Source organism: Adiantum capillus-veneris, chromosome 12, assembly GCF_014529385.1.
Source record: "Adiantum capillus-veneris isolate H3 chromosome 12, ASM1452938v2, whole genome shotgun sequence".
Lineage (NCBI taxonomy): Eukaryota > Viridiplantae > Streptophyta > Polypodiopsida > Polypodiales > Pteridaceae > Adiantum > Adiantum capillus-veneris.
Genome location: NC_140942.1, coordinates 12,046,621 through 12,057,588, shown reverse-complemented (window position 1 = coordinate 12,057,588; position 10,968 = coordinate 12,046,621). Strand labels below are relative to the sequence as shown.

The 10,968-nt window shown below is 41.6% G+C and overlaps 1 protein-coding gene across 1 annotated transcript; it reads right to left on the bottom strand.

The window, feature by feature from the left end:
* Window positions 1-10,160: 10,160 nt before the first annotated feature.
* LOC147445326 (uncharacterized) lies at window positions 10,161-10,661 on the bottom strand. Its single transcript, XM_086526001.1, has one exon. It carries the CDS (start codon window positions 10,572-10,574, stop codon window positions 10,161-10,163), a length of 414 nt encoding a protein of 137 aa, XP_086382127.1. The 5' UTR covers window positions 10,575-10,661.
* Between the last annotated feature and the right edge of the window lie 307 nt (window positions 10,662-10,968).

Sequence of the window (10,968 nt, the reverse complement as noted above, 5' to 3'; positions counted from 1 at the left end):
TTGTACCTATCAATGTGGTGCCAATAATGTGTGTGTGTGTGTGTGTGTGTGTGTGTGTGTGTGTGTGTGAGAGAGAGAGAGAGAGAGAGAGAGAGAGAGAGAGAGAGAGAGAGAGAGAGAGAGGAATTGAAGAATGATTGAAGGTGATATAAGATAACAAATTCTACATATATTGTACAAAATATAAAGAAATGGCACATACTTTCCCAAAGAGAGAGAGAGAGAGAGAGAGAGAGAGAGAGAGAGAGAGAGAGAGAGAAAGAGGCAGACAAATTCATCTTGTTGTTGAAATACAGATACATCCAAATGGTCAGATTCATCTCACTGTTGAAATAGAAGATTTCAATTGAAAGAAACTTTACAATGGAATTCATCAATATAGATTTCAATTGAAAGAAAAGTTACAGCCCAATAGAATTCATCCAAGTTACATTGGCATGATTTGAACTTAGCCACCTAGCTCTCTACTGGCAATCTCTTTTTCCCTTCGTTGCACTTTGCATTCAACTACTAAGAAACAAAACTGTGAGGGTTCGTTGTCCACAGTCTCCTCCATGATGTCATGCCGGAGTTGAATAAGGTTGCATTTCTCCCTTATTGTGATCATTGCCACAAGATTGAGCGCGTTTTCCACCAGCTCAACATCTACGACAATGTTGTTCTCAAGCCTGCCAACTCTTGATCAATAGGAACAAATTGAGAGCAACCTACAGCATCTGTACCAGAAAGAGATAAGAAGTGATTTTGTGCCGATCATTTGAATTGGGAATAAAAGTGTCAAGTGAAATCTCACAATGTATGCCATCCACATCTTTAACATACCACCCTCCATCAAGAATCTTCTCATAGAAGGAAAAATCTAGAGATTTACATACTATCATAGTCTTCCTGACATGTACATGGAAGGTGTGAAAAGGCTCCACAAATAAAATTATAGGACAGAAATTAGAAATCTTCACCAATTTTCTGGTTACAAAGTTGTGGGAGGACCTCTGCACATCCCTAAATAGCTTGCTCTAGAGAGATTCACTCACTATTGTGTCCAAGATTGGCCAGTCCACGAAGTTCCAATTGGTTGGTAGCGGAACATTAACCAACGTACCTTTTTTATTTCTTTGGTTGAGATGGTAGAAGTGGTCATAGAAGAAAATGCCCTAATATGCAAGTCTCTTGCTGGATCTTCCAACATACTATAAGACACTAATGTGAGAATGGATTACAGATATGAGTCCCACAATGCACTCCAGAGGCTCCCATTCCTCGTACAAAGAAGGATAAACATCTGTAAGTGCAATAACTAAATATAAGAGGCCAGAAAGGTCTAAGAGGAAGACAATAAAAGGAAGGGTAAGAAACCACTTACAGTTGCATCGTGGGTTATGCACCAATGAGACATTACCGCCATTTGCAATCATGTCGGAGTGAGTGAAGACATGTTGAACTAAAACCTCTTTTATTGTCTTCTTACCGACCTCCACTTTAAAATCTAGCTGGTTTTGAATGTAGATCTGGTTTTCTTCACTTGTTGCTCCTATGCCTTTCTCAAAACCCATGGAGATTTTGGAATATCATAATTTTCATTGGGGTTAGGTCAAGGCCACATCTCTGGAATTCATCCCACAGCTTGTAGGTTGTCTCTTTGGGCCTTGCTATCCCTTTTTCCAGTAATGGTCTTTCATAGGATCTCCCCCACATTCTTAAAAGTATGCATTGGGTCGAGCAAATGATTGGTAAGTAAGTCACTCCAATATGGAAGGTCGAGAAAAATAGAGAGTCTTTTCATCCCAGGTGGCATAAAATCTCCTGATTCTTGCCATATGTTCTTCCAATCACTTTCCTTCGGTGGGTGCATGTTGTGTTTGCTTATATTTGGTCCACATAGCTCATGTCCTTCTGGCAAAAAACATCCATGCTCCTCGTACATTGTCTTGCCCAAATAATTAGAGCAACGGAAGACAAGTCAAGGACCACATAGTGGACATGCATGGTTTCTTGAGTATCTCAAACTTAAAATCAAAAAGAAGAAACGAAAAAGGATCAAGCATTGAACAAGCACCACCTATAAAATGCACATAGGTATGGGTTTTAAAGTACTTACCTGAACACTCACCAAAGCCTGGCAAATCATGCATGGTCCACATGAGAATGCCTTGCACATAGGCATGTCATCAACCGATCGATTGGGACATGTCAACCACATTATCCATGTTCACAAGATTTGAAGCTCTTATAAGTGGTGCCAGATAAACATCCATGTTTTTACCTTATACTTCCCTGGAATAATCAATGACAATAGCATGTGGCCCTCCTTGATAGTAGCCAACCATGGTTCACTGAGAAAATAGACCATGTGCTCCATGAGGAACTCTGAATTCCAAATGGGTTTACTCCATCTAGCGCTAAACCAAAACGGACACATTGAGGTTGTTCTTTAAATGCAGGCCATCATTCCTCTATGTGCTTCCATGCAAGAGAATCAACAACACCCGCATCATATCATCTATGGATCTAGTGTTTTGATGCCATGTCATCAAAGATGTCATAGACTTACACCTGACATGCTCTTTATTCTTGCAATGATTGGAAAGTGTCATAGAGTCTTTGCAGGGACACATTTCCCTTGTGTTTCCTCTCTATACCTTTTTAATCCACATTTAGGATATTGATCCAAATACTCATACTCATTTTAAAAGAGTACACAATCACTAGGACATGCATGGAATTTGTTATAATCCATCCCCAAGTTCGTAAGCAGTTGTTTGGCGGCGGGTTAGGTAGGGGGCATGTGATTGCCTTCTGGAAAAATTTGCTCGTTGAGCAATCTATCAATACCACATAAAAATTTAAACAAGAACTTTGGCTTTTTAGGTAAATTAGTATGACAAATATATATTTATCTGAAAATCTCTGTTACACTCGTGTCTAACCATCCATAAATAGATTGTATATTAAGCATTGCCAAAGCTATACGAAGAACCAAAATTTTGGCATCGTGTTGTAAAACGGCATGCGAGCAAGAGTTCGCATCATCCCTCCTTCCTCTTTGTCATTAACATGTCGTCGTTGTGGATGGGATGATTGAGGTTGAGAGGTAGTGTTGCCTTGACTGCTAGCACATTTTTCACCTTGGCTTTCAATGATGGGGTCCATGTCAAAGACGACATCCACCAACATCTGTTCTATCTTAACTTCTTGAAATGTGGCATCGAGTGTTGATGGGGTAGACTCCACCGGTGGCGGTTCATTTGATATTCGCCTCCTCTGTTGAGTCGGTGATGAAATTGGAGCAATATCTAAGAGTGGGCCTGACCTATTCTCTCTTGACTATGAGATTGATAACATAGATCTTGTAGTTGCTCAATGGGAAAAAAGTTGTTGTTGCATATATGTTGATCACAGATATTTTGGTTGATTTGATGCTTACATAGCATACAAGGGCATGCCATCCTATTTCCCATAATTAATCTAAAGATTACAAAACAAATTCACAATTAATAGTGAGTTCACACGGCTAGACTGTTATTAGAGTGTATAACAATTAACACATAAATTTGAACAAACCGCTAGCTAGCCCTAATTGGACCACCCGCCAACCATAAACGTCTTTGCATGGCCAACCATAATTGGCAAAACCAAAAGCCGCTAGCCCTAATTGGCCAAAGCATAAGTGTCTTCACATGGCCAACCCTAATCGACCAAACCGAAAGCCGCTAGCCCTAAATGGCCAAACTAAAAGCAGATAACAATGTAAAATACCTCACATTCTCTAGCCATGCCCAATCCCCGCACACCTCGGTCTAGAGGTGCACAGAGATCAGGACCATCAAGTTATGCTTTTGTCTTTATTGGTCAATGCCTATATTCATGGGTGTGACATAGGTATACACCCATGTCTAGATGAAACTGTATGTAGATCGAGGACAAACCCTAATATTGTAATAGTCTTACCTAAAACTCCTACCAATCAACCTAAGTTGGTTTAATTTTTTGATCGGTTAAGTCGATTTAAAGACGCAAATATTGAGTACACTAGCAGAATGTTAATTGTTTTCCCTTTATAACTTACCAAAATCCGTTTTCCCTTTACAATTTCTACATTAGCATAGTGTAAACTACCTCACATTCTCTAGCAATGCCCGATCCCTGCACACTTCGGTCTAGAGGTGCACAAAGATCAGGGCCATCGGGTTATATTATCGTCTTTATTGATCAACGCCTATATTCGCGTGCGACATAAGTACACATCCACGTCTACATGACAATGCATTTAAAGGACAAGCCCTAATACTCTAACACTCTATGCAGTTGTACACGGACAATCCTAAGCGTCTTTACATGACTAGCCGATTTAGAGCGGCCAATTAAAAAGCCACTAACCTTGAGCGGCTAGTCCTAAGCGAACTAAAACAGCCAAAGTGCGAAGAACTAAAACCTAAGAGGCTAGTCCTAAACAGCCAAACATGGCCAACCCTAAGCGACTAAACACTACATACCAAAATGGCCGAACTCAAGTTTTCCTAAATTGGTTTAGAGCGTCTGTATATGGCCAACCCTAAGCACCTTTATAAGGCCAACTCCGAGCGCGCAAAGCAAACGCTGCTAGCCCTAAGTAGATTGAAATAGCCCAACCGCTTATTATAAGCGACTAACTCTAAACAACTAACCCTAAGCAGATTATTGAAATGGCTAAACTACTGAGACATTAAGCCGATATAGAGCGGCCAAATCAAAAGCCGCTAACCCTGAGCGGCTTGCCCTAAGTAGACTGAGACAGCCAAAGTGCTAAGAACGGAAACCTAAGGGGCTAGCCCTAAGCGACCAAACATGGCCAACCCTAAGTGACTAAACATTGAAAACCGAAGTGGCCAAACTCAACATTTTTTAAATAAGTTTAGAACGTCTTTATACGGCCATCCCTAAGCGCCTTTACAAGGCCAACTCCCAACGGGCAAAACAAACGTCGCTAACCCCAAGCAGCTAAACCTAAGCAGATTGAAACTTCCCAATTGCTTACCCTAATCGGATAACCCTTAGTGAATTATTGAAATGGGTAAATTAATGCGACATTGAACCAATTTAGAGTGGTCAAACCACTGCTAACTTTGAGCGGCTAGCCCTAAGCGGACTGGATCAACCAAAATGCTAAAACCTAAGTGGCTAGCCCTAAGCAGCCAAACATGACCAACCCTAAGCAGCTAAACATTGGAGATGGAAATGACCGAACTTAAGGTTTCCTAAATCGATTTAGAGCATCTTCATACAACCAGCCCTAAGCGTCTTCACAAGGCCAACTCCGAGTGGGCAAAGCAAACGTTGCTAATCATAAATAGCTAATCCTAAGTGGATTAAAATAGCCCAAATGCCTATCCTAAGCGTCTAAAACTAAGTGGATTATTGAAATGGCTAAACTAATGCGACACTAAGCTGATTTAAAGCAACAAAATCAAAAGCCGCTAACCCTGCGGATTGAAACATCCAAAGTGCGAAGAACTAAAACCGAAGTGGCTAGCCCTAAGCGGCCAAACATGGGCAACCCTAAGCGGCTAAACACTGCAGACCAAAATGGCCGAACTAAAGATTTTCTTAATAGGTTTAGAACGTCTTTATATGGCCAACCCTAAGTGCCTTTACAATGTCAACTCCTAGTGGCCAAACCAAAAGCCGCTTTACCCTAAGTGATATAACACACATCACCAACTACTAGCGGCCAAACCAAAAGCCGCTTTACCCTAAGCAATCTAGCACGGACCATCAATTATTAACGGCCAAACCAAAAGCCTCTAACCCTAGTAATCTAACCTCGATGGATTAAGACGGCCAAAACCCTAATAATCAAATTTAAAAGGCAAGATCTAAATGGTCAAAGATGGTCAAATTAAAGCTTAACACTAAAACCTAAAACTCTATCAAGGTCTAGCATATTGCATTCTAACACTATATTTACAACACCTACGACAGGCCACAACTTAAAAGTACAGCATAAATTTTAAATAAAATTGAATAAAAATAAAATAATTAATTTAAATTAATCTAAACCAAAATAACTCAATATTTAATATTTTTTATTGCCAAATTTCAATATGTTTGTTTTGAATGATACCATTTACTCAAAATTTAAAAATAGCAAGTTTAATATATTTTTTTATTTTATTTAAAAATGTGTGTGTGCACGTAGTGTGTTTAATTATGTGTTACTATATGTGCATCTGAATTTATTTATGCATTTATGTGCATGTGTGTGATTATGTGTGTGTGTGTGTGTGTGTGTGTGTGTGTGTACATGAAAAGAAAAAGAAAGAGCACTCACATGTGACCTATGTGAGCACAAAGAGCTTGAGAGATTGCTGCCAAACCTGCAAGAAAACACACACACACACACACACACACACACAATGTCATGGACACAAACAAATACACAATAATCTAACATAAATGTCAAAAAAATATTACCTTCTTGTTGCAGGAGAGTGTGTGAGTGGATGTCTTAAGCAGGATAAGCATTGTAATAAGCATCGGTATCAACATCCGTATCAGCATCAGTATGGGCATTGATATCGACGTCGGTATGCTTATTGAAATAAGCATCGGTATCAAAATTCGTATCAATGTCAGTATGGGCATCGGTATCGACGTCGGTATGCTCATTGAAATAAGCATCTAAATTAAAAATTTTGATTTTCTAAAAATTGGGTCTCCCTCTAGTTTTAACAATGCATATATTGACGCCCATCAACGACATCGATAATTTTACGTCAGTAATGAATTGATCTCTTGTAGTGCATGCATAAGCAATAAGAATGGAAATACCTACTTAAAGAGAGTATCCAATGATAGTAGTTCATTAATCATCCCTATAGACAATGAGTTAGCTTGCTAGGTAGCTACGATCTTTCTTAAAAAGTGATGGTAATGAAATATTTCTCATGCATGTAGCCACATTCATCCCTGAGAAATGGTCTCACCATAGTACTTTATGATGGTTCCACATGGGAAATTCCTCATATTTTTGTGTGTGGTAAACCTATGAAGTGTAGTTAAGACATGTAATTTGTTGCATCTTAGTCATAGTGGCAAAAACCATCTAACTCCGTCCTCAGCTGGAAATCTTTACCCGACTATAAGTGATGACTAACAAAATGTACCAATGTCTTGGTACATGTTTCATGGCTTTACCTACAAGGCCTTAGGGTAGAGGAGCTAGTTTAGGGGCGCCCAAATCTTGATGCCTCTAAATCAAGCTGTATAGAGGAGGGTGCATTTGATGCATCGTGACTTCGTGCATCTGTAGCAAAAGACTACAACGTGAATGGCGCTCCAAAGCTCAAACGTGACAGAAAATTCAAAAACCTTTGTAACAAAAGAAGGGGCGAGTAAGCAGACCCAAGGGGGGTAATTAGAGACGCAAGTGCCAATAGGGATTGAATCCATCTTTGCGAATCAGCGCCAGACACCTATGGAGTAAGCCAACGAATTTTGGGACGCTTGTGTACTTTATCTGTATTAAAGTAATGGTGATGGGGGGGATCCTTAAACAGGACCCTCGTTTTTGCATGGCTCCTCTACCCTAATCATTGTGAATTCAATAAATAGGAAGGGTTGATCATTACAGATTATGTGTATAGGCGTGGCTAAAGACATAATCACTGTGGATCAAGGTTACAAGCATGTCAAGCAGAACATATCTTGATCAAATGTAAAACTTCACAATCATTCAAAATTTGTGCTACAAAATATGAATTTTAGCCGAGGCCAAGGACAAAGGTTAATATGAAGGCTTTGCTCTTTGTGCAGACCGTTAAGAAGTAAAAGAGTTGTTATTTCAATACACTATGAGATATGGCATACTTGATTAGTGAGAGTGTTTTTGGGATTGAATTTGTGACTTAGTATCTTTTATTTCTCAGTGTGGCCTATATACTTGGGTCTACGACCCACAAACACGTTAATTTCTATCCAAGATTCTCTTGGAATCTCGCTATCCTAAAGGCAAAGTCTTTTAACTATCTCCATCGCCTGCGTTGCCCCCCCCCCCCCCCCCCCCCCCCCCCCACAACAAACCCCAAATTTTTTTTGTCACCTCTGTGTGCTCGTCGGTCGTCAGCTTTTCCTTGCACTTGAGACTCTGCAGCTGCTTACTGGCAAGCTCGCAAGGCGAAGTGGTTTCATCTACTTCCACCTCATGCCCTCCGTGTGAAACCCTCCTTGCACACTAGTTGTCACCCTTTGCTTCACTCCCCCAAACTCTCCAGATACACTCAAGCTGATGCCCTAGATGCACTTTCCTACACAGAATCGAGACGAAGAGCGAGAGAGAGAGATGCACCACATCCAACGCACCCCTACCATGGAGAGAAACGAGAGCAAGACAGACACATAGATGGTGTCTCTGCTTCAATGCCTACCCAGCGTTGTAGGTTGGCATGCACGATCCCTTCCATGGTCTACACATTCATGCATAGAGCAAGTGGGTGCCCTAGTCAGCACATTCATGCATAGAGCGATTGGCTACCTTGGTTTGCGGCACAAAGAAGGTCGTAGCTACCTTGGATTGAGCGTAAGTACTGACTATGCTGACCATTCCAATGATGACCGTGAACTGGCAACACTCTTGTTGAGTGTGCTGAACATTTGGCAGGACGTATGAATGTGCAGACTCTCTCTTTTGCTCTCGCTGACTAATATCTCTCTCTCTCTCTCTCTCTCTCTCTCTCTCTCTCTCTCTCTCTCTCTCTCTCTCTCTCAGGCCAATTCCGATGGCTTTGATCGCAAGCTACACAACTTCTCTTGCCATTTTTGGAAAGCCTCTAAGCTCTCTTTCCTCCCTCTCTTTGCCCCACATGCGCGCTCAGATAGAACAAGTCTATCTCTCTGCACCTTCGCCTCAGAGATGCCATCACTGCAAAATGGTATTCTACCCCTCTCTCTCTCTCTCTCTCTCTCTCTCTCTCTCTCTCTCCGGGTTTGTGTTGAGACACCCCATCTTTGTCTCTGGCTCCCCTCATGGTCGTGTGCACTATGCATCATAACAAAAAAGCTCCTTGCCTTTGCCTTAGGGTTCGCACATAGAAAACAAATAATCTCTCCTCCACGTGTCGCCCGCTTCTTTTCCACTTCACTTTTCCAAAGCCCAAACACAAAATTGAATACACTACTGGAATTTAATTACTTTACAATTTTGTATGTGAGAGTTGTGTTTATACCACCTAGTTACAAGAATCTGCCGAGATTCCTATTAAAAGAAATGACAATGGTGGAGGTTGAGAGCCGATAGATCATAGAAACGAAGCGATATATTTTCGTTTCGTACAGAGGACATTTACGTATCAAGTGAGAAAAGCGTAGTGAGGGTCACGGCCCACGAGTGACGAACGGCATAGGATGAGTCACTGTCGATTTGGAAACCAACTTTCACTTTCACGCATTAAAGTATCTTGCTATGATTCCGGAATCTGGAGGGAATTAAATGAGGGAGCTGCCATCGAAAGCACCAGCTCTACAGCAGACTCTGCCAAGTTGCCAACACGCCAACGCCAATTTGCCCCTTTTCCCGTACAGCACTTGCCATGGCCCGAGCATTGAGCAACCGCAGTGTACGCGCGATTTACTCACAGTACAAGTCCAGCTCCCACTCATATCTCCACTTAAGCGTCACGCCCGAGCTCAAATCCTGCCCTTAGGTAGGCTCTCAATTTTCTGAAGAAACATTGCTTTTCACTCCAAACTCCAGAGTCCATGGTAGTCCGGTCATAGACTCTAGACCTACAACCTAGCCTGGGGCCACAAATTATAGGTTGCTTTTTATCTTCAATGTTTATCATCATTGGTGACACAGACGTTGATCCATCGTCAATCCTTTTTGCGCTTTACTTTCTCTAAGTTCTCCAACTTGATTCAAAGATACAAATGCTAAAAAAAAAAAAGAGAGAGAGAGAGAGAAGAGAAGGGGGGGAGGGGGGGGGGGGGGGGGGGGGGGGGGGGGGGGGGGCTCACAGAAGTGAGCTATTTTGTATTTAAGTACAGAAATGAATTATATCCCACGCTCATGCAGAACAGTGCCATGAGCATCTAGCTTTTACAAGGAGCCACAACCTTGTAGAGAGCTTGAGAGAGCTTGAAACATAACATAAATCAATAACTAACTAATAACGCCATATCAGGACTCAGCAAGAGAAAGGATCAGATGCCCCACCATCCACCCATGCCAATATCCAACCAACCAAGATTGTAGAACTATCCATCACCACAACACCAATAGAATCCCCATCAGAGCCAGCCAAGCGACAATGTGAGACTCTAAGGCACATCCCACCATCTGAAAAAACCTCTCCGAAAAAGATGCACATTTCCACAGAGCAAAACCATGCTGCCACCATCGTTCTGCCCCCTTGTGAAAAAACCTTGCCGAAAATCAAAGCTTGTAGAAGAAAACCACCCGGTTGAACGCCCTTTGCCCTCACCGAGAGGAGGAGGAAGGGCACCCTATCCCGAATGTCAAAAACAAGGGAACGGCAAGGAAGGGCAACATCCGCAGCAGCAACAAGGGTAACCCAGCCTCTCACCCCAAAGGACTCCATTGTTCGCCAATGCGAGAATCTAACCCTTCAATGGAGTTGACCCAAGGCTCACTCTGCCGCCGCAGAGTACACCATGAAAACGCAAGGTACTTGGTGTTCACAAGGTACATGGCTATCATTAAGGATTTGGTCACACGAAACATAGTTATTAGCAAGATGATATTGATGCAACTATGCACAAATGAGCATAACAAAAAAATATTAGAGTCATGATCACACGGAGGAGAGTAGCTAGCATAGGAGAACTATGCACAAGCTTTTGCGACTATGCTGATTTTAGCATATCTACACAATCATTCAAGTGAATCCTATTCAACAAATGTGTTTGATAGTTTTTGTTGCAACGAAGAAAAAATAATTTATTTTTGTAGATGTAGCCCAGGTTGGCCGGCAC

Bases quoted from the DNA above. Each gene is read 5' to 3' on its own strand.
- LOC147445326 (XM_086526001.1), bottom strand. From the start codon at position 10,574: ATGGAGTCCTTTGGGGTGAGAGGCTGGGTTACCCTTGTTGCTGCTGCG.